Source organism: Zootoca vivipara, chromosome 15, assembly GCF_965207765.1.
Source record: "Zootoca vivipara chromosome 15, rZooViv2.hap1.1, whole genome shotgun sequence".
Taxonomy (NCBI): Eukaryota; Metazoa; Chordata; class Lepidosauria; order Squamata; family Lacertidae; genus Zootoca; species Zootoca vivipara.
Genome location: NC_142598.1, coordinates 9,135,208 through 9,162,974, shown reverse-complemented (window position 1 = coordinate 9,162,974; position 27,767 = coordinate 9,135,208). Strand labels below are relative to the sequence as shown.

The following is a 27,767-nucleotide window of genomic DNA, read 5'->3' as shown; positions in this document are numbered from 1 at the left end:
ACTGCTCCTGAAGGTGGGGTTTCCACTAAATGGGTTTTACTTTTGACAAGACATGCCTTGGAGAGCATTACCAGAGTGACTATTTTTCAGTGTATAGAGGTGAGGGTGTGTTTTTTTAAAAAAAAATTAAAGAGAGACGCAAAATCTATTTCCTCATCTAACTAATCCTCAAATTAACCCTGTGAGGTATATTAGGACAGGGTTCGTTGAACTGAGAGGGAAAACAGTGATGGCCTAAGAAAGTCAGAATTTGTCTCGTGCTATCAGAGGAACGCTTCCTGCTTCCTTCCCTCCCTTTTGAGGCTAGAAAAGGAAAGGCCTGGTGTTTCTGTTTGTGAAAGCAACAAGCTCCCACCCAGCTGACGCACTTCACTCAGCCCTTCCAGCAAGCACAGAGTTACCAAGTTCGAACACTAAGCAAACACAGGCTTGGCAAGGCCTTTGCCAGCACATCCACCCCACCTTGTTCAAACAGGGCAGAGACCTGGGTCCTCAGAGGCCAGACATGCCCTGCTAACGCTCCAGATGGTCTTCTGAGGGAGATGGGGCAGGAACCAGAAATACTAGGTTGGCCACAGGGCTATGTCCCCGGTGGTCCCTGCTTCAACCCCTGGCTTATCATAGCAAGCTGCACTGGGCCACAGAACCCAGTTTTATCTACATGGGCTGGTAGCAGCTCTCTTGGATTCCAAGCAGGAGTCTTTCCCTGGGAGGTTCCAGGGATTAAATATAGGATGCTTTGCTTTCACCGCCGAGCCTTTCATCTTCAAGTTAGAGATGTCCAATTGAAGGAGGACTGGGGAACCGGTGCCCCTCCAGATGTTGCTGGACTGCAACTCCCATCATGCTTGACTATTGGCCACACTGGCTGGAACTGCTGGAAGCTGGGGGTCTAACAACATCTGGACGGTCACAGGTTCCTCACCCTTGAACTAAAGAGTCTCTCAGGCAAAGGGTGCTTGGCGCTAACCTACCAGATACACAACCTGACAGCTGCATTCCAAGGTACCCTGATCGTAAGTAACAGGATCTGAGAGAGAGAGAGATTTGCCTGAGATCGCAGAGAACTTCTGTCCATCACAAAGCCATTCAGGAGGAGCCATTGCTCTGAACTGCAGAGTAGCAGCTAATAGATAGCAAGCAGCATTCAAAATTCGCCGGCTGCATTTTGCACCTGGCTATCGGCCACTTGCGAACAAGTGAAGAATGCCTGGGCTCCAGGATGGTGCCTGACGTCTCCACCATCTTGAGATACATGCCTGGGAATCTCCATTATATTTTATCAGCGCAGTCAGAAGGAATTTCAGGAACCAAAACATCATATTGGAAAATACAGCTTTGGCCCCAAAATGGCAACTAGGCATTCCGTTTTGGCGACTGTAACTGTGGGTTTAAAAGGAGCCGCTGGACCCCCTAGCTTATATATCTGAGTTTCTAACAGTGATAGCAAATCAGGAAGATCCTGGCTGAAGTATAGTTGTCACAGTGGCCTGCAACCATTAATGGGCACCTCACACGCTGAACCTGAAGCCATCTCAGCCCAGGCACTAACTCTGCAATGTGGATGTCGCAGCACAGCTTACCTTTCATGTCAATATAGTTTGCACAAGATTACCCCTGCAAACCCCACTGAAATAAGAGGGGTTATAAATGGCCCACCATAATAATTCCCTTCCTGGATCACACCATTTGGCCCTGCATTTGGGCTCCAGATGTTTGTGTGCCCTCAAGCAAGCAAGGCACAGAGGCCTATATCCCTGGGCTGCTCCTGTCCTGAACATCTACTGTTTACAGGCGCTATTTTACTTACGAACCTGCAGGTGGAAATTTACACCTCAGAAACCAAATTCTAAATTATACACCTTCATTTCATTTCAAGTCTCTCTCTCTCTCTCTCTGTGTGTGTGTGTGTGTGTGTGTGAAGTTCTACTTTGGATGCAGATGGGAGGGTACACCGCAGAGTTGTTGTTTTTTTTTAGTCAAATATCCCATCGCTCAGAGTTTCGACCCTCAGTACAGTATTCCCAAAAAGCACTGCAGGCGGCTGGAGGCTCTTTCTTCCTAAGGAAGGAAACCGCATGCAAGATCACCTGTAACTAAATCAGATCCCCGTTTGCAGAGATGGTCAGCCCTCTCGACATATCAGACCCACCATCCCTGACTACTGGGCGCCACTGGCTGCGGACAACAAGAGTTGAGAGTTCAGGATGCTGCCCCCGCCACCCCGATTTGAGAACTTCCCGATTCAAAATCCACGCCACAAAATCCTGCTTTAAGCTCCACGCGTTCAGAGGTGTGCTAGTGCTTTGTCGTGGGTCAATATGTGCGTAGCCTTTCTGCTCAGTTAGGGTCACTCACAAAGGATTCGCCTTCCCCCTAACGGCCTAACCCTGCACTTGCCGCCCTGGGAAACGTTAAGGGAGACAAAGGGCGGGGGGCGGGGGGGGGTTGAGGGCAAATTCACTGGTGGCACCGAAGAGGAGATGACTGAGAAGCCCCAGCACGAAGTCGAGGGGGCTGCTGGACCAAACGGGCCTTTGTCAGGAGACCTTGGGGACATCCTGCATGTCCCATCTCTTCCCTCGCGCGCGCCCCATGCAAAAAAAAAAAACACACACAAATCCTTCCATTTGTTATGCGCTGTCTTATGCGCCAACCTCCCCCGCTGAAACCCAGGGAGCCTGGCTTGATCTCCCTCTTCCACTGCTTGTTGAAAGCACATTCCCCCCCCCCCATTTTTAGCCCAAACGAGAGACGGGACCTCTCTTCGCAGGATCGCTTCCCCCCGTCCCGCCCTCTGCCTTGGAGAGACTCTGCATTGCAGTGCCCCGAAATCAGAGCCCTAAAAGTCTCCTCCGCCTAGCAAGAGGTTTTTTTGGGGGGTGGGGTGGGGAGCGGGGAAGAAGGAAGGAAGGAAAGAAAGAAGGAGAGATGGAGCCGCTTTCCGTCCGGCAAGCAGCGAGGAGGGCTGCCGCTTCCCCTGCCTCGCTCACCTCCTTACCTGCTGCTGCTGCTGCTTCCGCCTTCCAGAGCCATGCCGGGAGAGCTGCCAGGCCGGGAGCAGGAGTCGCACTCGCAGCCCCTTCAGGAATGCCAGGCGACACGCAGGCGAAGCGGCCGGGCTCGGCCGGGCTCCGCCCTGCAGGTGGCTCCCTCCCATCCCCTACCTGGGCTGCGGAGCACAGGTGACAACTCCGCCCCCCCCCCTTTCCTGCCACCCGGACCGTGCCGGATTCTCGCCTCCCCCAGTCCGGCATCGCCTCGTCCATTTAGAGAGAAGAGGTCTGGACCAAAAGCAGGCAGGCAAGTCACAGCCTTGCATATAATGTATATATATGTGCGTGTATATACCAGGCACGCCCAACAGGTAGATCGTGATCTACCGGTAGATCACTGGACATCTGTGGTAGATCACTGGTAGATCACTGGCTCCCCCCAAAGCAGCTCAACAACTTTAGCTCCCCTAAAAAAGCTCAACATTTTTGCCCTGCACCCCCCAAAAATGTGGCTTCCTCCTCCCTAAAAGGTCAACAACTTTGACCTGAACCCCCCAAAACAGGGCTTTCCTCCTCCCTAAAAAGCTCAACAACCTTGACCTGAACCCCCCCAAAGGGGGTAGATCACTGCCAGTTTTTAACTCTCTCTTTAAGTCTCTTGGGAGTTGGCCACCCCTGGTATATATACACACCTCCTCCAAACCAGACAGCCTTTCGTGTCTCTTTTCTTGCTTTCCCCAGAAGGGCTCCTGCAGATATTCGATAGGTGTGCCTGTGCCAGCTGTTCCTTTGCATTGCTTTAAGACACGGATGGAGAGAGGGGAAGGGAAGAAGGGTCTCCTGAAAAGGTGCTCAGGGTTGGGCATCCAATAACCTGTGCAAAAGTTATGAAACAACTCACCAACTTTTGTTATGGAACATCACAAGCACCCCTTGCCAGACTGTTGCTTAGGGTCTACGCAACATTTTAAGCATGTTCCAAGCACCCCGGTCATAAGCATTTATCCTGGTGGTATAGCCTTTACAACAGTCCTGGAAGATAAGGTCTTTCTTATCCCCCTTTTGCAGATGGCAAGACTGAGGGTGAGAAAATAGCATCCACCCACCTATCCGGCTTCTCCTTAATCACTTCCCAATCCCAGACTGAGTTACAAAAAGATGAAGAAATAGCATATACACACAAGTAAAATCACAGCAGCCAGCCTATGATTTAGAATACATTCCACTGCCAGCAATACTACAGTCAAAGCCTGAGATTGACTGTTGTTGCACTGGGTTCCGAAAACAGCCAATGACAGTGCCAAGTGAATCTCAGAAGCAGAGGCCTCATCACTTCCCCAACTCTGGCACTCTCCAATACCTTATTTTAAGCATTACAATGTTCTAATGTTCCAACAAGGGAGGATTTTCCTGTTTTAGGGAACACTTTTGCCTACACCCAAATAATCCAACCTCTTCTTTTTACCACCAGTTCCATCTGTACCAAGGAATCCTGCCACTCCAAAACAGCTGCACTATGGTCACTTCCAGACAACCTGTTTACTGAGCATTTCCCTTGATTCTGTTGGGAGGTTAGATGACATTGGCTGCTTCTTGAGCAAGGCAGTCTCGAGCAGGTTGCGCGCCCTGGCGCTGAGGGGCAGAGATCGCTCCGGTGCCCCCGCCCTCGCCCCGCGCCACCGGGACTCTACCTAGAGCCGGCCCTGTTCTTGAGCATTCATTCTGATTTGTTTGCTGGTAGGTTAGTTCCCTGTCGCTTTCCTTACTGCAAACGTTTGGCTTTATTTTTTATTTTTGCAGGCGGAGGGAGGCATTGTTGCCCAGAGCGCTGCAAACAACTTTAATGGTGCATCCTGAATTTGCCAATATGTGATTGAATCCCACCCAAAAATAATGACAGCATGGGGAAGCACTCTTAGTGGTCTAAGAGTGATCCTTATTGTTTTGCCACACTGCAAGAGTCCCTGGGTGAAATATAGCTTCTCTGGCACTTCTAGATAAACAGCTTGTCCAACCAGGGCAGCTGTACTGTAGAAACCTGTTGGTACTGTAGAAATTCTGTTGGGGAATTTCGGACAGCCCTTTCTCATTTGGAGCATAGAAAGTTCCCAGATGAGGGGAGCAGAGAACAAAAGCATCATAGACTCACACTTCCACAGGGTCACATACAGTACTGCTATGCTATGCTATGCTATTGATGAGAGTTCCATTAAACAATTAGCCTTCTTACACAACCACAGCAGTTCCTATTAGAGAGACTTGAGCAAAGACAACTAAAAGCAAGACAGGAGTACAGGAAGGTGGGCGGAGGTGCACAGCTACATAACTGATTGGTACTGAGGCTATTTGCATTGCTAATGGTTTGTCTGTTTGGGAAAGAGAAGCCTTTCTGCATTTTTCAAGAGGGTTCTAATTTTGGTTAGGTAAAAGGTGGGGGGGGGAGGCAGACTTTGTGTGTTTGGATTTAGTTGCTTCCTTCACCACAGATCTCCTAGAATCATAGAATTGCAGAGTGGGAAGGGACCTATAGAGCCATCTAGTTCAACCCCCTGCAATGCAGGAATCACAGTTATGGAAAGTGCAGCTGTTTAGCCCTGGTTAGCGCCAAAAGAAATATCAGCCTCAAAAACTTTAATTACTTCCTTGAGATGAATTTCAGGAATAGAAAGAATCCCTTCATTTGCTATCTGCCTTAAAGAACAGGGTAGCTTTATTATTTCCTCTTTCATTGATCTGTTTCTGCACTAAATGTGACCAAACCTGCTTTCTGGAAACGCCCAGAGTCTTGCAGAATGGCCATGTGGTATGGGGAAGTCCACAGGGCAACAGCTATTTTAAGCACCCAGTTAAACTTTAAGAAGAGCAGTTCTAAGCTCTGTAACGTTGGTCAAATGTCACTTGGCTTTCTAAGCAGTTCTGTGGAGGTACCAGGATGTAAAGGAGTTCAGTAAGCTAGCAATAGAAAGCTCAAATCACAAGTCACACACGGAAAGCTTCCATTCTTTCTTGCCTCCTGAAATAGGAGCTGCACTGACCAACAAGGCCACAATGGGAATGATAAAATAAACAAAGAACTTGTAGCATTAAAAGTCCTTGTTAAGGAAATGCATGAGAATATGAGGTTGAGTAAAATATTCGGGTCCTGATTAGGGATCTTCTGATGCTCCGCAGATATAGGAGCTTGTGTGTGTGCAGTAGCTAGAATGCTAGAGAACCGAAATCTGCTCTCCTTTTGTTAAATATTCTCCAGATGTTCGTTCTTTAGCTGCTAAAGAAGCCACCAAATGTTCTTGAGGTATTTTATACCTGTGTACCTGACAGCCAGGGGCATCTGATTTCAACATTTGATAACTGCAACTGATACTTTGCAATATTTGATAGTTGGCCAACAATGGGTTTTAGTATTGGAGTGTACTGGTGGTGGATTATTTTTTTGTGGTAAAGGGACGCGAGTGGCATTGTGGTCTTAACCACTGAGCCTCTTGGGCTTGCCAATCAGAAGGTCAGCGGTTCGAATCCGCAATATGGGGTGAGTTCCCGTTCCTCTGTCTCAGCTTCTGCCAACCTAGCAGTTCGAAAGCACACCAGTGCAAATAGATAAATAGGTAGCATTGCAGCGGGAAGGTAAACAGTGTTTCTGTGCGGTGTCCTGTTGCGCCAGAAGCGGTTTAGTCATGCTGGCTACATGACCCGGAAAGCTGTCTGTGGACAAACGGCGGCTCCCTCGGCCTGAAGCGAGATGAGCGCTGCACCCCTTAGTCGCCTTTGACTGGACTTAACCGTCTAGTGGTCCTTTACCTTTACCTTGATTATTTAAAAAGCACCCTGCTTTTAAAATAGCATATCCTCAGGAAAAATCACCCACATTAACATCTGCATTACAGAGAATTTGAGCGGGGTGGTATGTGCACTCAATATGCTTGGGCCAACGCTGGTCCTTTTCACTGCCTATTGGTAAAATGAGGATTTGCATAGGAATATACCTAATAATTGCATGGTTGCACATTGCAAAGGAAGAACAATATGAGTGGCTACATTGTCTTCAGCTGTTGCTCTAAATGGGAAACCACAATAAGACTCCCAAAGAAGCCAAGGTTCCCCAGAAGAGAGAATCTGAAAGCCACAGATCTAGCATAAATATACCGGTAATATTGTATATTTTATAGGCCATAGTACTTATTAGTCAGTATTTATAGCTGACATGCACCTCTTCTAAATCACAAAGAAAGCAAAACACATACCTGGATTTTGCTTTAAAACTCATGAAAAACTGAATTGTGAAATTAGAAAATTATTTGCAGATGTTCAGAGTTTGCATATTTGCTTCAGCTCCATGGCTGCAACCCAGAATCAGCCGACTCCACCCTGAACTGAAGAGATCCTACAACTCTCAAGCAACTTCAAGAGCTCTGTGAGAAAGATGCTGCCACTAAATAGGCACATTTCAGCTGCCTTTATTCTTCCCTTCCATTCATGCATAAAACCTTTCTTGTCAACAGCCAGGCCTCTGTCATTCCCAAGGTCTTCAAGCACAGACGTTAAAAACAAAACAAACAGTGTTAAGGAAGCACACACAGATCCTTGCCTAGAAATGAAGCGGCATATGGTGCAAAACAGGTGGCAAGTCGTGTGCACCTCAGAGAAGTGGATTTGATTCCAACATTTGGATTTAAGTGAGATGCTAACTGGCATTACCTCAGGGGTTGGTAGCTAAATTGCTTCCAGGCTCCTGCCATGGCATTTCCACAGGTGCCAAGGGCCCAGTTGTTTGATCCTCACAGTGGCAATCTGGCCTCTCAGCTCCCGGCACCAGCTGTGTCTCAAGAGGTGGTTCCTTAGCAACCAACAAAGCAAGGCCTTGCTGCTGCGACAGTATTCCAGGGGCGTGCCTCCTCCTGCCAGCCATCCCTGGGGGAGCTGTGCCAGGGGAAGGCCTGCCTCTTCTGTCAATCATCTACTTGGTTTGCCAGCAGACACCAAGATCTCTGGGAGAAGCCCATCCTTTAGTCTCCTGCAGAGCTATTGAAGGGCTGTTGGAAACTGAGACATCAAAAGGAAAGTACAGCAAAAGCCCTGCTCGTTTCAAATCTGGCCTGGAGTTTTGTGCCTATACTGCAAGCACATACCATGAAGAAACCCTGATCTTGCCCTTTTACTGGGTTCCAGATGTTCTGACCTTCTGACGGAGCCCTACATTTTTTCATTGCACCCTCCAGCACTTTTGGCATGTCATAAAGGTAAAGGTAAAGGTCCCCTGACAGTTAAGTCCACTCACAGATGACTCTGGGGTTGCGGCGCTCATCTCGCTTTACTGGCCGAGGGAGCTGGCGTTTGTCCGCAGACTTTTTCCAGGTCATGTGGCCAGCATGACTAAGCCACTTCTGGCACAATGGAACACCAAAACCAGAGCAGCGCACGGAAACGCCATTTACCTTCCCGCCGGAGCAGTACAGTACCTATTTATCTACTTGCACTGGCATGCTTCCGAACTGCTAGGTTGGCAGGAGCTGGGACCGAGCAACGGGAGCTCACCCCCATCACTCTTCATAAAGGTAAAGGTAAAGGGGCCCCTGACCATCAGGTCCAGTCGTGTCCGACTCTGGGGTTGCGGCACTCATCTTGCTCTATAGGCCGAGGGAGCCGGCGTTTGTCCGCAGACAGCTTCCGGGTCATGTGGCCAGCATGACAAAGCTGCTTCTGGCGAACCAGAGCAGCGCACAGAAACGCCGTTTACCTTCCCGCCGGAGCGGTCCCCATTTATCTACTTGCACTTTGATGTGCTTTCGAACTGCTAGGTGGGCAGGAGCTGGGACCGAACAACAGGAGCTCACCCCATTGCAGGGATTCGAACCGCTGACCTTCTGATCAGCAAGCCCTAGACTCTGTGGTTTAACCCACAGCGCCACCTGGGTCCAGGACAGCAAAGGTTTCCCTCTGCCAGGTTACTCACCTCAGTCTTTCACCACCTCCCTATTTATAAAGCAGCCTGGAGGCTTTGATTGACGGCCCCTACTCAAAAGGGCTGTGCCCTTTTATAAAGCTCCTCCCATCTGTAACAAGAGAAACCACCACATGGCCCTCCTAGGCCCTACATACTTAGCTGTGATATGCCAAGGGGGGCAGGCTGGAGCAGAGCATAAAGCAGCTTCTTCTTGGTCACCCAAGCACTGTGTCTTGAGGTCCAGGGAAATATTGTGGACCTCAGATTATGGACGCAAAGGCTGCTCTTGCCAAGGCGACTTTATTTTAAAGCTGACGCAAGCAGCACCAAACTGGTGGCATTTATGTGCCAATGAAGCACAGACAACTCTTAAAAGTACACTTGCTTTTAAAATCCTAGCAGAAGCTTCCCCAGCAGCTATTCTAACCCCCCACCAAATTAAGATAATACAATTTTGAAGGGGTTGGGGGGTGTCACAAATACCTTTCAGCATCACAGCAAGAGTAATCAGTAATTATTTTAAGGATAAATGGGGGGGGGTTCCTTGGAGATGCAACAAAAAACATTTGGGCAATGACGAGAGCCTATGGGAGTAGTCTGATTTTTTTTTTTTAAAAAAAGACTTTTTTAGAAGGGGGAAATAGTGGGCCTTGGGGGGGGACACAATAAGCCATTTGGCAGGACAACAGAGTGGGAGACCCAAAGGACTGGTCATTTTTTTAAAAAACCCACTAATTTTAAAAACTATTTTTTTAAAATAGCAAATTGGAGGTGGGGTCTTGAGGGACTACAAAACTCCCATCTGGGGGCAGAAACATAAAATCCAGATCTCCACCCCCCCCCCCAATCCTGTGGCTTGACTAGTGCCACCAATTATGGCTAGAGCCCACCTTTTTGCCCTGTTGTAAAAAGTTAGGTGCCATGAGGCATAAGTGTATGTTCCATACACCAAAAGAGAGAGATATAGGGAAATATACTTCTTTTCATGAACCTGTTCTATTTTCACACTTGGTTAGCTAGCTGCAAAACTAAGCAATTGGAAAATTCCTTCTTTCTGGCAAGTAGCAAGGCAATGACAGGGCAAATGGCAGGTAGAGAAGAAGCAGTGCTGGGAGATAACAACCAATACTGCAACCCCATCCTTGGAAAGCACTGGGGCCTCTTGCAAACAGATATGACCCTGAGAACAGGAAGTGTGATTATTTAAGAAAAGGTGAGGCCCTCCCATGTTTACAAGGTGCACACCCGTTATATGCGCGCGCGCGCGCGCACGCACACACACACACACACACACTTCTGCTGGATCTTCCTTCCATCAGTGAAGCTCTAGCATCTGCCCTTGTATTTGAATCATGCTGCAATCCCCTGTAGGTTAAAACTACCAAGCTGGAGTCAAATTCAGAAAACAGAATCCAGGCACTGGCAAATAATGACACCCCCGATACAGAAGAGAGCAGATGGCAGGAGGGGAGAGGAAGCTGCTGCTTCTAAGCATTAATCTCAAGTAATTAGCCAATTTAGGGAGAGGCAGCCAAAAGACAGCTGATGTGTGTGGGCGCGCATGCAAACGCCTCTCCCTCTCTCACACACACATGCACGCAGTCACCAAACGCTGAGCAGAAATGAGCAAGTTGGACCTGAATTGCTACTCACAGGACACCTGCCATTAATCACCATCTTGCTTGGAGGGATCAGAGCCTTCCTCTCCCCCCCCCCCCCCGCCCAGACTGAGAATCCAGTTGCCAGCCAAGTTTCTCTGGCCACCGAGAGCACCCATTTCAACGAGCCAACTGTGCACATGGCACATGGAAGAGGCCAGGAGCCTGGAGGAGCAGACAGAGGAGCGTCCAGACTGACGGGAGCAAGCCCTGTGTTACTGAGCAAAGGCCCCAGCTGGTGCCAACTGGAGGGAGCATTATGTGGGCACATGGCCACCAAAGTCCAGGGGGGGGGGAATGCATCCAAGGGTCAAGGAGGCATAACATTACATACCAGACAAGTTGGGCCCTTCTTGCTCTGCAGAGAACTAGAAACGAATACTGAAACTTCTGGACCTGCGAAAAGACTTAAGGCAGGCTGAGCTGGTCAGCTGCAAGAACTTGGGCCATAAGCATAGCTTGGCTCAGTCCTGGACTTGCCTGGTTCAAGGAAGCCTGCCTGTGTCTTCCTTTAGCCTCAGCTTCCCTTGCACAGAGAAACACAAGACCGAACAAATAAATTAGCCGCCCAAAACTTGGTAAAAGAAAGATGCTACTTTCTAGCCTACTTAGCCAGTATCCTTTCAATAACTATTTTGAACATGTCAGCAGCCCTCTTCTTCTGTCTTCTTGGGACTTGCTCTTCTTCTGTTGCCTGGAGCTCTTACCACTTTGGAAATTAAAAAACAACACACATTCACTGAAGGAGATCCCGTGTCCCTTTCCTGCCACTGAGTGGCTTTGAGAGCTTCTTTATTTCATATTCTGTCCATAGTGCCCAGAATAGTGCTCAATCAGATACAGAGAAGAAGCAGATCTCTTCAAGGCAACACCCACCCAAAACTTGGAAGGATAAAATGTCCCGTGTTTGCAGCTAGGGGCACAACTCTGGCAGGTCGGCCAAACAGAACTGCAATTAACTCATTAACCAATTTCCAGAAAGGGGCCTGGTTGGTGGTCTTTGCTCTTTTCAGACTTAGCAAGTAAAGCTGGTCAAACTTCCCTTCCCCCCCTCCAGCCATTTCTCCTCTAGTTCTTTCCACCCATCTCTGATAAAATACACATCTGTAGTTTCTCTCCCCAAGTCCTCAGCAGCTGAGAGAATGTGCTTAAATGAAATTGCTGTGTCAAGCCGCTGAACTGTTACATGTGAACACATTTTGCAAGTTAAGCAATGTTGTGTATTGCTTGCTTATTTCACATAATTGATTCTGCTTTTTAAGTCATAGACTGGGGGAGAGAAGCTATACAAAGGCCCCTGCCCTGTAAACCTCAGGCACAGGATTCAGCACCCAAATTCCACTCCTGGGCAACACTCTGCTGCTCTGAAGAGAGCCGTAAATCAACAGTGACATCATTCTTCAGCACCCACTTCTAAAAAAGTTTCCCATGCCACCTCGATCATCAGCTTTTTTGGTTTGCTTACTACCCAGATACCTAGATGCTGTCTGAATGCCTAAGCCACGTCACAAGGTCAAGTGGAACAGCCGTCTCAGGAAGATTTCAAACAGGGTTTACAGTGGTACCTTGGTTCTCGAACTTAATGCGTTCCGGGAGTCCATTTGACTCCTGAAACCGTTCGAAAACCAAGGCACGGCTTCCAATTGGCTGCAGGAGTTTCCTGCACTCAATCGGAAGACGCGCCGGACGTTCAGCTTCCAAAAAACGTTCGCAAACTGGAACACTCATTCCAGGTTTGCGACGTTCGGGAGCAGATTTGTTCGGGAGCCAAGCCGTTTGAGTGCCAAGGTACCATTGTATTCCAGTGGAGAAAAGCAACTTTGCTTATCAAATCAGGAGAACTTATACTCTTTGGCCCTTACCTACAGCCATGTTCATAACCACTGGATACTCACTTTCAGGCTTGAGAACCAGAAATTCCCCTTTCCTCCATGTCTCCCCTGCCTATCCCCCCCCCCCGAAAAAAATCACATTAGTTTTACTTATCCAGTACATATTACACACTGTCAATCATAGCCACAGAACAATATCACACAATTTAGCAGTAATTTATGGCTTCAGAATTTATTTTTGAGGCATAGAGGCAATACTCCTGATCCCTCTGCAGTGGGCATGTGCTGAGGAAAGACTGGGACTCGAGACAGGATTGTTATGAGGGTAGAGGGGGGAGGCAGTAGTCAATTTCATGGTTCATCGAAGAAAACGGGGGTTTAGACAGGTGATACTGACAGTTTTATTGATGTTCAAACCAGCAACAATTTTGACCAACATTCCTATGATAAGGTGAAGGATGAGCTAAACTGGAGGAAACTCTGCAGTTCTGTGCCTGTGCATCTCGAGTTCAAGGTCAATTTCACTTGATATTAGAGACTGAAGCCAAGTACCAGATCAGCTTCTTGGTGAGATCAATCAGGATATGTTCATGTGCAGTCAGTTCAAACTCAAGCTTCGAAAAGGTACATCAAAGCAGAATTTTCCTTTTTACATTTTCCTATAAAGATTTGCGAAAATATGTCAATTTGATATCTCCCACCAAATTAAAAAAGCAAAGCCCTCACGCCAACGTTTAACAAAGAGATTCTGTCTCCCCCAATACTAATGGGTTTCCTTTAAGGAAAAAAAAAAGTCCTTAAAATGCAAGAATCTTTCAAACAACAGGTAAATCAAGTTAATACCAGAAAATATTAATTTCCTTAAAACTTCCACAACACAGAAAATGTTAAAAATGGAATTCATTCAATGGACACGAGTGCCAAAAAGTCGCTTTTAAAGACTTGCCTGCTTTAGAGGTTTGTAAAAAAAAAAAAAACCTCCTCCTGCTTTTGCTAATGCATGTTTCAAGATGTTAATGTTAAAACAATTCGAAATCAAACTTTGCGGAGCAATGTGTTACATGAGTGGCGAGTCCTGCTTAGGCAAGTCTGGGGAAGCGAGACGGCAAAGGCAGTTCAGCCACACTTCTCCAATTCTGCAGAGTAGCCATGGGAAGTGGGATAAATTCAAACAGTCAAAGGGGCCCCAAGGTATGAAACCTGCTGTATCAAAGGGCAACTGTCCACCAGCCCCCAATTTCCAGTACTACTTCTGAGAATTTAATTTAAGAAGAGGGCCAAAGAGCTGCAGTTACATGGTGGGTGGCTGCTTAAAAGAGGAGGATGAAAGGTAATACCAGGGCTGGGAAATGGGATTTTATGTGCAACATTACAAGGTATTCCTCCCATCGTGGCACAGCCTCTTCAGTGCAAGCACAGTTATCAAAAAGAGATCATCAGAAGGCAGGTCACCCACCTAGTGCAAGCAGCTCTCTGGAACACGGATGAAGAACTGGACTTCTTTCAAAGGCCAGTGGAAAGGGAAAGGGAATAATACTACTGACAGAATTAGTTGATGAGCCCAGACATATTTAGGCATTGTAGCACTGTGGATTGGTGGGGGGGGGAGGGGGGAGGGATTTGCAAACAAAAGAGCAATCTGTTTGCACACACGCAATCAGCTCAGATGGGAGGAGGTCCAATAGAACCCATCTGCCATGTCAACCTTTCCCTGAACATCCTGCTTGCCAGTCCAAGGACTGTCGTGGGATGCAGCTGGGCTCAAATGCAGCCATTGTTTTTTGGGGAGGGAAAGAGGAGAAGGTGCGTTCGTTCTGCTTTTCCCCCAACTGCCCAGTTTCCAAGGTAGAGTATTTTCCTCCAGCCAGCAAAATTGCCTGGGACATTCTAAAATCATACCATTCCCCAATCCCAATACGTGCCCCTTTAAATAAACGAATATTTATATAGAGAATTTTATATAAAACTCTTTTCTTTTTATCACTCGTCATCAAAGTTCTGACTCAGCAGGAAGTTGGCCGCCAGATTCTCATTCTTCTCACAAGCAAAGTATGCCTGGATCACCAGGCTCTCAGGGAAGCCCAGGGCCTTTAACTAAGGGTGGGGAAGGGGGAGAGAGAGAGAGAGAGAAAGAAAGAGAAAGAGGAAAGGAAGGAAAAAAAGTTAGAAATGCTCTGATTGGCAACACTGTGTGTCCTACAATCTCACCCTTCCTGTAAGGAGCCAACTGCCAGGAATGTTGCCAATGAGAATAATAATAATAATAATAATAATAATAATAATAATAACAACAACAACAACAACACACAAACCCCCTTATGGGAGATCCCAACATGCCTATCCTGAGTTGGGTCAGGTCTGGGGAAGGCAAGTACCAAAATAAGGACCATGGCACTCTAAAGCATGATGCACCACAGGAGCGAAGTAGGCAGACATCATTAGTAGGGTTAGCATAATTATCAGTTCCGCTGCAGAAAAGGCTCGTTCTTGTGTTGTCACCCTCCAGACATTTCATGGAGGAGGCACACAAAGAAGGGCCTCAGAAGATGATCTCAGGGTCCCAGCCAGGTTCATATGCTCCCATACTGTGGCATGCCTTTCCTCTTCAGTTGCTTCAAACAACTTATAAGATATATTTTGCTCAGGCTTTCCCTGGCCCTTAAGATTGGACCTTGTTATTACTGAACTCTTGTTTTTTATAATACAGATTTACAGGTTGTTGTTTTTCTCTCTGTTTTTGTGATACTGTTTTATTGTTTGTACACTACTTAAAGATTTTTAACATATTAAGCAGTTTAGAAATGTGTGTGTTTTTAAAAATCAACAAATATTTCAGTACAGAAAACTGGATTGTTTGGTGCAGAACTGGCTTATAACCATGGTTCTATAGCCTTAAAGGTAAAGGGACCCCTGACCATTAGGTCCAGTTGTGACCGACTCTGGGGTTGCGTGCTCATCTCGCATTATTGGCCGAGGGAGCCGGCGTATAGCTTCCAGGTCATGTGGCCAGCATGACAAAGCCGCTTCTGGCAAACCAGAGCAGCACAAGGAAACGCCGTTTACCTTCCCGCTGTGGCGGTTCCTATTTATCTACTTGCATTTTGACGTGCTTTCGAACTGCTAGGTTGGCAGGAGCTGGGACCAAGCAACGGGAGCTCACCCCGTCACAGGGATTCGAACCGCCGACCTTCTGATCAGCAAGCCCTAGGCTCAGTGGTTTAACCACAGCGCCACCTGGGTCCCTTCTATAGCCTTAGAGAAAGACAAAAGGGAATGAAGCAAAACCACATGTTCAGAGCTCACATGCCAATCAGCTTATTGCCAGGCTGCTGGCACTTCCTGCCCTAAAGCTCCTGTGCTGCCCTCAGACTCTACTGCGGGGCTGACTAACCTGTGAGCCCTGAGGAAGTCCCTTTTCCAGCCTCCCTGCCCATTGGCCATGCTGGATGTGGCTGGTGGTACCTGGAGTCCAACATTATCTGGAGGTCCTCAGGTCAGCCAGCCAGCCTAGCTCTTAGTCTACACAGCAAGGTGATGGGGAAATGACTTGTAATACTAGGCAATAACCTGAAAGACCCACCCTTTCCGCTGTATCCACCAAGATGTCTCTGTAGCCTACAGGAACTAGGGCAAGATGTAGAGGCCACCACCTTGGCCGCTTAAGTGTTCTGTATCTCATGAGGGAGCAAATCCTACAGGCAGAAGCTCCAGTACAGAGAGCAAGAGACTTCCCTTCTTGTCCCTGCCCCAGACCACTGCTCCCCTCTTTTACCCTTTCTATGGCTTCTTTTTCCTGAGGCGTGACTTGGATGTAATTCATCTGAGGGGCTTCCTCCCCAATAGCACCCATCTCTCCTTCAATGTCTGCGATGTCAGGTACTTCACCCAGTGGTTCATTGAGCATCTGAATGAACTGCTCCTGGTGTTGGCTGATTTGCTGGAGGAGGAAGAGAAGAACTTGCTGTTATCAATTAACACATGCCTACACCCCCGCGACCTCTCAGGGCCTCTGGGACAGCAAACCTCACACAAGCACCTCCAAAGGACATGAAGGGAAGAGAAGACTCAGGAGACCTGACCTGCCATCCTTTTCTCCTACGTTGAAGACCTCACTCTTATGCCACTGAATTTTCAAGTATGTTGTATTCATAATCCTCCTTCTCTAGCCACAACACACACTGCATCCACTGCTAAAGCTTGCCCATACAGTGGTGCCTCGACTTACGAATTTAATCCGTTCCAAAGGCACCTTCGTAGGTCGAAAAATTCCTGTCGAAAAGCGCCATTGGAAACGCGATTTCCCATAGGAATGCATTGGAAACGGAAAAATCCGTAAGTCGAAGCAACCCCATCTAAAAATTCGTAAGTCGAAAAAACCCTTTCTATAACCGCCGCGGTTTCCATTCGGATGTCGAGAAATTCGTAAGTGTGTGGCCATTTGCCCCATTCGTAAGTCGATAAATTCGGTTGTCGAGTCGTTCGTAAGTCGAGGTACCACTGTATATAATTAAGGCAAAGCAAAGATGACTGAGCCAGCATTGATCACCCTGACCCAAGGCCTAGGGTAGGCAAATCAGGAGAACTGGGAGGAAACTGAGCCATGAGGGTTGGCAGCATCATTTAAAGGAGGAACCCCAGGCACTGAAAACGCCCACCTGAAAAGTAGGACCTGGCTGTACAAGTCAATGACATGCAAACAATGCAAACAACAACACAAATGGTGCTGCCTAGCCAGGTTAGCATACCCACTTGGCTCTGTTGTGCCTGCTATTTCTGATGAAATACAAAGCAACAGCCAGAGAGATGCTGAGAGTCATGGTGCCCAGGCTGGCACCAGAGCGGGATCTCAGACCAGTGTAACTTTCACCCATCTGGTTGCTCCAAGGCTGTCCCCAGCTGACTGAGACAACAAACAGAGCCCGTCCACTCAGTTACCTGCAGCAGTTGAGGGTTCTCTTGGCCTAACTGCTGGAGCAGAGCTGGGAGCAGAGCTGGGTTCTGCTGGATCACCTGACGCATGTTCTGGAACTGGGGCTGGTCTCGCAGAAATTCCAGAGGGTTCTCTCCTGTAGATGCAATGAGTGTTAAAGCCATGCATGCGAGTAGAACAGCAGCGAATGGGGGGGGGGGGCTGGGCATGTGCGTAGAGAGAGGAGTGCATATGAAGCCATCAAGGGGCAGCACTCTCCCAACATGCCACTAAGCAATGCACTGCAGCCTAGTCAGGCACAACTGTTACTCCCCATAGTCCACCGTTCCAGTAAACTCTTTATATGAAAGTGGGGGTGGGGGTGGGGGACGGGACACACCTTCTGGTGCAGACTGCTCTTGAGGCTGGCTCTCCTGGATGGAGGCTCTCTCTGGTTCTGGGCTACCTGGGATACCCTGCAAAGTTAGAGAAAGCAAAGTTAACGGAACTACTTCCATATCATATACTTTTCAAGATTCCATCCACAGCACACTAATGGCTACACCCAGAGACTGTGTGGGAACTGTTCAAGGCAAAACAAACTATGAAGGCAGTTTCTGTTGGAGCAAGACTTCCAGTGACAGGTGGGAACATTTCTGTTCTCTAGATTTCCTTGCCCCCAAGTCCAGTCGTGTCTATTGCCTGCTCACATCTCTTCAGTTTCAATTTTATTTCACCTTATGTGACTAAGGATGTTTGCTTACATTTACAAAATGTTAATTCTGATGGGGGTTTTTTTCTGACTCCCAAATTTAGTTTAATGTAGGAGTGCAAGGATCCAGCCCTCAGCCCTTTGCAGAGTGCCCAACTAACCTCACAAATGTTTAGATAAAGCAAGCTCCTTGGTTGGCATCCGTGGTCTTCCTCTGTGCTATACTAAGCAGGGGAGACACCAGAGCAAGCAAGATGCAGAGAGCTGAGAAACCGGTATGGAGTCATCCTTCTAGAGGACCTGTCTGAGATGGTTCGGAAAGCATGGTGCTCTGCCTCTTTCAAGCAACCTGGGCTAGCAACAGAGTTGTGGCGGCAGTGAGCAGAAAATGTTTATAGCACACCAGTGAAGTGGAAGGGAAAGGAAGCCAGGATCACCTCTTGTAGAACTGGAGGGAAGCCCAAATACAGTATATTGATGGGGGTAGGACAAACCTAGCATTTCTCCTTACCGTTAGCAGGTATTCCACAGCCCGGTGAGGGTTGTTGTAGCTGGCCCGTAGAGCTGCCACCACCCGCTCTCGCTCATAGCCCATTGACATGATTTCATTCAGCATTGTCTCATACTCTGAGCCAGTAACTGGAAGCGGAAATGGAAGACAGTGTGACGTTAGGGGAAGAAAATGTGCAACTATTTCCACCTGACCCTTGCGTATGGGGAGGGAAGCAAGATGGGAAGCTGGACTGGAAGGCAACAGGTCACTTTGCCATTGCCAGCATCCTCGTTACAATGTCTGCAGAACCAGGAAGCCTTGTACCCTTGGGGCTTTGAATACCAGTAAACTCCAAAGCTTCAAATCTATTCCCAGATCTTCAAAGTCCCTCTAATGGCTGAAAACAGAATTAAGATCTCAAGCCTATTTCCACCCAGAGACACCACCCTCTCGAAAGCCCCCTGAGTTTGGCTACTAAATCTCATTCCTCTTATAGAACTGGAGGCTGCATCGAGATCCCCAGGTTTTAACCACTAGACTGCTTCCAGAAATGGGGATGGAATCCAGAATTTCCAGTTTCCATGGCCATAGCTCAAGTGCTAGATGCTGCTCCCTATATAACATGGCCACAAAAGGGCAAGCGGGTGCCCACTATGCCGTAACCTTGATGGAAAGAATACAGGTATCAGTGGCTGGTGTCAGAATTTGGGGGTGAAATCTGCTGAACTGTTACCACAAGCAGTGTTCAACTTTTAGACCCAGGATCCATCTTTAACCCTAACCTGCAACATGAGACCCACTTTTAATTTTTTACTATGTATGGTTCCCTTTTGCTGCCATCTCTCCCCACACCCCTACCCTCTTAAAGAAGCCTAGAGCAGTGTTTCCCAACCTTGTGCCTCCAGATGTTTTGGGACTACAACTCCCATCATCCCTAGCTAGCAAGACCAGTGGTCAGGAATGATGGGAATTGTAGTCCGAAAACAGCTGGAGGCACAAGGTTGGGAAACACTGGCCTAGAGCAAACATGATGGTGCGGCCTCAGGTGCAACCCACTTGTGGCTCCCAGCTGACGTTTGCATGCTGGATCCCCATGAAACAGCAGCGGAAGGAGAAGTGTTTTAACCACCAGGGACCATTAGAGGGCAGCACTTCCTAAGTTATCCTGTGCTGTATTGTATTTAGAAGTCCATCAACTATGGATCTGAAGACCATAGAAATTTACCAGTCAAAACAGTGGAATAAGGGAGAGAGTGGTCCCAATCTTATAAGAGCAAACTGCAGCCAAGGAGCTGAGAGCTCTCCCCCGTGGCAAGCGAAGGAAAGGCGCTCACCTACCTAAAGTGGAAGCTGCATCATCTTCACGTCCCATGCTACCTGAAGAGGGAACAGAGCTGCAAATTTAAGAGAGAGAAATAGTAGCTGGGTCCTTTCAGATAACTGGCCAAGAAAACTGAAAAGCCAAATATAAACTAAGCAATAGAACAGCTGATTTTCCCTTCAGTTATACAATCTCTCTCCTACCCCCTTTGCTGACAAACAGCAGGCAAATGCTTTGCCTAACGCAGTGGTTCCCAACAGGTGGTCCGGGGACCCCCAGGGGCCCGCGAGCTATGCCAGAGGGATCCGCAAGATGCTATTAGAATAAAAAATATATTAAATATATTTCGTATGATAACAGATTTTTTGTTTTGGCCGCTTCCTGCATGAGCAGAGTCTAGCGCAAAACTAGAATTAGATAGAGGCAGTAGTTCTGCTATATGCCGTTAGGTGGCGCTTTACAAACACTACTGTTTTGCAAAGAGGCAGCACGCGCATTCTACTAATGCTCACCTCCCCAAGATGCTTTGTGCGCGTCGGCTTCATTTGTGCGCTACTGCGCAGGTACCCTGTCTTCTCCATTCCCCTCCCTCCTCCCTGGACGCTTATAAAAAGACTCTTAATTTGGCTCTCACTTTTTAATTTTAGGATTAGGAATTAATGGGGGTCCTTGTCACAATAGCGGCTCGATGAGGGGTCCTCGAGAAAATTTTGTTGGGAACCCCTGGCCTAACGATTCTTACCACCACCGAGGCCTGGAGTGCAACTACAATCGCCACATTTCAGGGGTACTGTTCTGAGAGTGGGTGGTGGCGCTAAAACTGGTGGTATGAAGGTATGAAGCAACAGAGGCCAGGAGAGGAGGGCTGCTCACCCCCAAAACACATGCTCTTATGTACCTTCTTGTTTCCCACCCCAGTCCTGCACCCTTTTTACAGACGTCTAATAACGCCAGTTAGCAACCCTAGCTGTATTCTGACACCACAGGCCTTCACCTCCCTCTTCCTCTCCAAGAAGACTGAGATTTGAGGCACCTAGGCTGTGTGGTTTGCAGCCCACTTTCAAACCCACTCAAATCTCCACGTGTGGAGAAAGTTTCCACGTTAAAGTCCTCAAACGTAGAGGAAAGACCGGCAATAAAATCTAACCGCTAAACAAACACAAGACCACAACCGGCTGGTCCAAGTGATGGTAGGCTAATTCTGTGTCCCAGCAGCATCTGCTCTATAATTTATCCCCAAAGTCAATTTACTCCAAACATTGTTGGATTTTCAGAACCAATCATGATTTCCAAGGCCTAGAATTTCTCCCTCCATTTTATCATTCCAGCATCACCTACAAAACAAGTGAGAGTGCGGAGGGTGGCAGGGTATGTGCCAAACTTACCCAACTGATTCCTGGGGGGAAACAGTCACTAACTCTTCAGGAGGCTTCTCCTCGCTTGATGGAGTTCCTAGTGGGGGTGAAAGAGTAGCTGCTCCAGGCAGCAGCATCTGTCCAGAGGATGGTGTAGGCTCTGATGGGGGCGCTGCCTCACTTGGTGAGGGGACAGGAGCTCCTGAGCCTGTTTTGTTCTGAACAGAAAATCAAAATGAAACTTAGAAGCAGATAAAATGCATTTCTATCCCACAGAGAAAAGCAAAGGGAATTGACCTTCAAGTTAATTCTGAGAAACCAAGAGAAGCAACTCCTGGAATTGTCAATGCCCTGTAATCGCCTTTCTTGGATGCGCCCACACCCCAGGGCTGAAACCTGCACTGTCAGAAACATGCACCAAATCTGATTCCTAGCACACCATCCTTTGAACCACAGCAAGGAGGGGAGGGGAGGGGAAGCTACTGAAGCAGAATCAGTCTTCTGTTCCAAGGAAAGTATTCCCATGAAGCAATGGAGGTGCCCAACCATACCTTGGTGACCATCACCACCACAAAGTTCTTCTCATCAATCTTGTACTCCTTGATAGGGACATCATCACTCAGGATCTTGCCAGCATAGATAAGCTTCTGTCCCGACACTGGGAACGCTTCCTTGCCCTTTTCAGCCTCAATCTTCTCCTTAAGAACTCGGACCTGTGGGTCAAGACCAAACTGGTTCCACCATCTGTCTTGTACTGAACGCTTGAGAGTCAAACTTTTCCCACCCCAATAAGCATGGCTGTAGAGATATTTGAATTGGCCCGTAAGCCACATTCTTCCAGCACAGTGAACCCTGTCCCGTATCGAATGCTCTTTTGAGTACTGTCTTTACTCCTAATGAGGAGAGATGGATTCAGAAAGTCCCTTGCTTCTAAAAGCTTTTAGGAAAGCCAAACCTGTTGCCCTGCCATCTATAAATACCAAAAGCAAGAGTAGACACACACTTCATGGTACTTTCACCGGTTCAAAGAATCTATCCCCCCCCCCCCAAAGACCATTAATAGGCAATCTTCCCTGCTTCTGGGGCTGCTCTCCATTCCCACAAACATAGTACAGCTCCACACCTCTGTAGGATTTTATGATTATATGGTGGTTGGCAGCATATAAACACTACATTCCGCACTACTGTCAAGGTTCAAGAAATCCTTTCCCTCCCCTGGTAGTATAAAAAAAGCAGGTAACAAGAAGAGTCCTTACCATGTAATTTATTCAGGATTTACAGAATGAGACAAAGGAATGTAGTCCCTATCCATCAATGGCGTTGCTCCAATTAAAGTCCCATCCCCCTACATCGTCTCTATTCTATGTCACCCATGCGCCGACTAATCTACGTTTTCTGCCTCTGAGCTCTCTGTTCTACTACTCTCAAGGCACACCTGGTTCTGTGAGGTGGGTGGTCAGGAATGCTTTCTAAAGACACTGAGTCTGTCAGCTGTCTCTTCCCTTGTGCTTTTTCTTCTTCCTGCTGTTCCTCTTCCAATATTTCCCAGCTTCTGCCCTCTGCAGCCTCTGAACAATGCCCCTCTGCAAACCACTGTTCTAAATCTATACCAGGCATAGGCAAACTCGGCCCTCCAGATGTTTTGGGACTACAACTCCCATCATCCCTAGCTAACAGAACCAGTGGTCGGGGATGATCGGAGTTGTAGTCCCAAAACATCTGGAGGGCTGAGTTTGCCTATGCCTGATCTATACCAGGCATCCCCAAACTGCGGCCCTCCAGATGTTTTAGCCTACAACTCCCATGATCCCTAGCTAACAGGACCAGTGGTCGGGGAAGATGGAAATTGTAGTCCAAAACATCTGGAGGGCCAAATTTGGGGGTGCCTGATCTATACTGTCCTCCTGTTCTCGGGAAGGTTCAGGAGAGGGGGGGGCACCATTCAGTCCAGCCCCTGACAACTACATTTGTAAGAACTCAATTGTTTCATGGGCAGCACCCAATCTTTGGAACTCCCTGCCTATTGAGATCAAGCTGACACCTTCACTGTACAGTTTTCAGTGTCTGTTAAAAACATTCTTGTTTCAAAAAACCTACCCAATGCTTAGAAAGTTGAGGTAATTTTAGTATTTTAACTCTTGTATGTTTTAAATATGGTCGTGGCTTTTTCTTGATTTTCTTGCTTATCTTTTTGTAAGCTGCTTTGAGATTGTTTTTATTTTGTTTTTTACAATCAAGCACTGAATAAATTTTATGAAATAAAATAATAATAATAAACGATCATCATCCAAAAAGAGAAGGTTCAAAAAAATGAAAGGTCTTGGATTTAAACAAAAAAAGCTTCCTTAATAGGACACAGAAAAACATTCACCTTTGTGAACAGTAAGCAATTGTGGTTTAGATTAAAAAGGAATTTCACAAGATGAGATTGCATAGGGAGGCAGTTGTCCTCTGCATTGTGTGCCAGTCTCTCTTGAATGAATCCCCAAAGCTGTTTTACTTCTACCTATATTTCTGTGCAGGTTGAGACGATGGATGAATGGTCCTGCCCTGTCCGTACAGTTAAATTTTGATTAAAAAAACTCAGTCCACCAGGATGGAATATATACCTCGCACAAAACAGATCATTCAGCTTGTGACAAAAAGTAAACATTTTTTTTTCCTTTCAAAAGGTCATGTTTGGGAATCCTTACTAAAACAGTTTTGGAACTTGAATCAAATCAGAACATGATAAAAGCTAGCAAATTGGTTAAGTTCAGGGCTTATTCATATGTAAGCACTGGTGTTTGAAGGATTTACTATGTTCCACTGAAGTTAAAAGCAAGTTGCCAAAGAAGCATGCCTCTTGACCCATAGTAGGCAGAGACTGAAAAATAATAATGAATTCTTAGCAGTTACCACTCCTCATATGTGTTGTTCCAGGATTATATGACAAGGGAGGAATCAAGGTGATTACTCCAGATTTATGTTACTTTTAATATCTGGATTCATATTCAGGCTCACTTCATTCAAACAAAACCAGATGAATCAGCATAATGTTGAAACACAGGAGGCAGAAATCTACCTATAAATAGCATGGGTAATAAAATACATAAAACACTGATTTAAAAACAAAAACTGAGGAACGATAGACATTGGTGGTGGGAAAGAAGCTACCAAAACAGCAATAAATCTGACAGACTGTACCCTAGATCAGTTGGTCATGGAACTGATCAGAGGAGTGGCAACTCTGGACCTAATCTTGAGTGGTGCTGAGGACCTGCTGAGAGATGTGGGTGCTGTTGAACCAATTGGGAACAGTTACGAAAGCACGTCAAAATGCAAGTAGATAAATAGGAACCGCTACAGCGGGAAGGTAAACGGCGTTTCCATGTGCTGCTCTGGTTTGCCATAAGTGGCTTTGTCATGCTGGCCACATGACCTGGAAGCTATACGCCGGCTCCCTCGGCCAATAATGCGAGATGAGCGCGCAACCCCAGAGTCGGTCACGACTGGACCTAATGGTCAGGGGTCCCTTTACCTTTACTATAATGCTATCAAATTAAATTTATATACAGACAATTGTCAAGAAAACCCAAAGGTCACATTTGACTTCAATAGAGGGAACGTCCCAAAAATGAAGGAATTGGTAAACAGGAAGTTTAAAGGCAAAGTCAATAGGGTCACACCTCTCAAAATGTTCAGGGGTTGTTTAAAACCACATTAGAAGCTCCGTTTAAATGTAAATAGCAGATCAAAAAGGTACCACCAGGGCCAAGAGGATCCCAGCATGATTAACTAGCAGAGTTAAAGAAGCTATCAAAGGCAAGAAGGCTTCCTTTAGAAAATGGAAATCTTGTCCAATTGAGAAGAAAACAGAACGCAAACTTTGGCAAAAGAAATGCAATTGAACAATAAGGGATGCTAAAAAAGAATCTGAGGAACATCTTGCTGAAAGCATAAAGACTAACCACAAACAATTATTTAAATACATTGAAAGCAAGAGACTGGCTAGGGAGGCAGTTAGTTGGACCTTTGGATGGCAAGGATGTCAAGATATGCTGAAGGAGAATAAGGAGATTGCAGAGAAGCTGAACGAATTATTTGTACGTTATCTGCCTGCACAGTGGAATATATATGGGAGACCCCTGTACCTGAACTAACTTTTAGAGGAACAGAATCTGCCAAACTGAGGCAATTAGAGGTGAAAAGATACAAAGTTATTATAGGCCCTTATTGAAAAAAATATAATTTGACAATTGCTGGGTCTGGATGCCATCCAGCCAAGAATTCTGAAGAAACTCAAATGTGAAAATACTAAACTTCCAACAAAAATTTGTAACTTGTTCCTAAGATACCTACCTCCATACCTGAACAGTGGAAATGATCAATGTAGTGCCATTTAAAGCGGGGGGACTGGGGGCAGGGGTAATCCTGGAAACCACAGACTTGTTAGCTTAGCATCTCTTCCAGAAAAACGGTTGAAAAGCATTGTTAAAGATAGAATTACCAATCATACAGAAGAACAAGCCTTACTAAAGCAGAACCAGCATGGCTTATGCAAAGCTAGGTCCTTTCTTACTAACATATTCAATTTCTTTGAGAAACAACCATATAGATAGAGGTAACCCAGTTTATAAATACTTTTTTAAAAAAGCTTTTGACAAATTACATAAAGTACCTCATCAAAGACTCCCAAGCAAGGTTAGCAGTCATGGAATAAGAGGAGAGGTGCTCTTGTGGATCAGTAAAAAGCAGGAAGCAGACAGCAGGAATAAATGGACAGTTCTCCCAATGGAGGGATGGTACAAAGTGGAGTCCTCCAAGGTATTGAGACTTGTGTCATTTAACTTGTTCATAAATTATCTAGGTTTAGGAGCAGTGAAGTACTGTAACCAAGTTTGTTGATGGTGCCAATTTTTCCAGGATGGGCAAAAATAAAAATCTTAATTTCACACATACATTCATGGGGTCTTAACTAGCAGTGACTGACCAGGAATAAGATAGTAGTGGATAGCTTGATAAATATATTGACCAAGAGTGCAGCAGCTGTGAAAAAGGTGAATGCCATGCTAGAGATCACTAGGAAAGGGATTGAAAATAAAACTGCTAGTATCATAATATCTTTATACAAATCTATGGTGCAACCACACTTGGAATTCTGGGTACAGTTCTGGTTCTTCCTTCCTCTTAAGAACAGAACTTGGGGCCATCCATTGAAGCAGAATATTGGAAGGCTCAGGATAGACAAGAGAAAGCACTTCTTCACATTAAGCTATAGAATTTGATCCCACAAGAGATAGCAATGGCTACCAACCTGGATGGTTTTAAAAGAGGATTAGGCATTGATAGAGAATATGGTGATCAATGGCTATTAGTCATGGTGGCTGTGCTCTACCTTCAGTACTAGAGGCCATATGCTGGAAGTAACAACTATGAAAACAAAATGATGCTAAAATAACCAAAATGTAAGCCAATAGGTTGCACTCATGTTCTGCTTGCTACAGCCTCTGTGAGAACAGGATGTGGGACCGCATGTACTTTTGGTCTGGCCCAGCAAGCTCTTCTTATGGTTCTTGATTTGGGTTGGGGGAGGGGGAGAGAGAATTTCAGGACTACAAATACTAGACAAGGCACCCAGAATAGGAGATGCTAAATCGGAAAACAACCAATCTGCATCTGATTTTGAACTTAAGCACGTGCTGGGAAAGCTAACGTAGGGAGGAGGGGGTGGAAATGAGAGCAGCCCCTTTATAGATGTTGGTATAACTATGTGCTACACAGCACAGGGTGTGCATGTGGAATTAAGAATAAAGCACGACTGGAAGGAAGGCGCCCGGGGCGCGCGTGTGTTACGTGCCCAGCAGCGAACAGATCCTTACGCCAGTAAGGATCAAGGATTGTGGCTACACGTGTATTGAGAGAGAGCGCGCCTTCGAGAACCCCCTACTTGACAGCTTTTCCTGTGTGAGCTTTGTGGCAAAACAAACGAGCGGTGTAAGTTGTTCTTTTAGGACTAACTTCTAGGTCGGGAGAAGTTGGAGGATCGCCTCTGTGAGGCGACCCGGGGGTGGACTGGTTCCCTTCCCCACCCCCACCGCAGGAATCTCTTGCGAACGAGAGAGGGGGATCTGGAAAGCGAGAGGCGAGGAGCACCGCCCGCTTAACCTGCAAGGCGAAAGGGGGCTCCTGGCGCAAGAGGGTTGGGGGCGCTGAAGAGGCCGGGGGAAGGAGAGGGGGTGGGGAAGGGGAGGAGGACCCGCCGCCCCTCACCGTCTCGTCAGGCTCCATGCGGATCTTGAAGGTCTGCTGCTGGAGGGTCTTCAGGGTGACGGTCACCGCCATGGCGGGAGGGAGGGAGGGGAGAGGGCGGCGGCGACAACTGGCGGTTCCTCCCAACGGACTCAGCTGGGGGTCCCCCACAACAACATGCAACTTCACGACGACGCCATTTTAATCGCGTCCGACCGCCGCTTCCGCTCCCTGACGGGCCCTTCCCACGTGACAGGGGCCAAGGAAGACAGGCCGAGGTGTTCCTTAACCATAGAGTCAGGAAGGCTAGAAACGCACG

At 47.0% G+C, this 27,767-nt stretch overlaps 2 protein-coding genes across 10 annotated transcripts in view; both read right to left on the bottom strand.

Moving 5' to 3' along the window:
* LOC118097872 (tetratricopeptide repeat protein 39A) overlaps positions 1 to 7,896 on the bottom strand; it is a 37,667-nt gene extending 29,771 nt beyond the window's left edge. For 4 of the 8 annotated variants that reach the window (XR_015947239.1, XM_088658551.1, XM_088658552.1 and 1 more), the window contains exon 1: positions 2,994 to 3,175. Coding sequence is in view for 7 of the 8 variants with exons in the window: in XM_088658551.1 (XP_088514677.1) it covers positions 2,994 to 3,160 (167 nt within the window). In the remaining variant the exon portion in view is untranslated. Of the gene's footprint in view, positions 1 to 2,993; positions 3,176 to 7,691 lie in introns of those variants that run through there. The other 4 variants (XM_088658553.1, XM_035141157.3, XM_035141159.3 and 1 more) reach the window with 3 other exon arrangements.
* A 4,744-nt stretch (positions 7,897 to 12,640) lies between these two features.
* RAD23A (RAD23 nucleotide excision repair protein A) lies at positions 12,641 to 27,657 on the bottom strand. Of its 2 annotated transcripts, none has more exons than XM_035140816.3 (9): positions 27,470 to 27,657; positions 21,769 to 21,930; positions 21,248 to 21,435; positions 19,880 to 19,935; positions 18,560 to 18,687; positions 17,737 to 17,812; positions 17,363 to 17,493; positions 16,200 to 16,364; positions 12,641 to 14,521 (listed from the first exon to the last, which is right to left on the bottom strand). In XM_035140816.3, exons 1-9 carry the CDS (start codon positions 27,539 to 27,541, stop codon positions 14,408 to 14,410), a joined length of 1,092 nt encoding a protein of 363 aa, XP_034996707.1. In that variant the 5' UTR covers positions 27,542 to 27,657; the 3' UTR covers positions 12,641 to 14,407. The 2 variants fall into 2 exon arrangements, with proteins under 2 accessions (XP_034996707.1, XP_034996708.1); XM_035140817.3 differs by having other exon boundaries at positions 12,805 to 14,521; positions 19,880 to 19,914.
* Between the last annotated feature and the right edge of the window lie 110 nt (positions 27,658 to 27,767).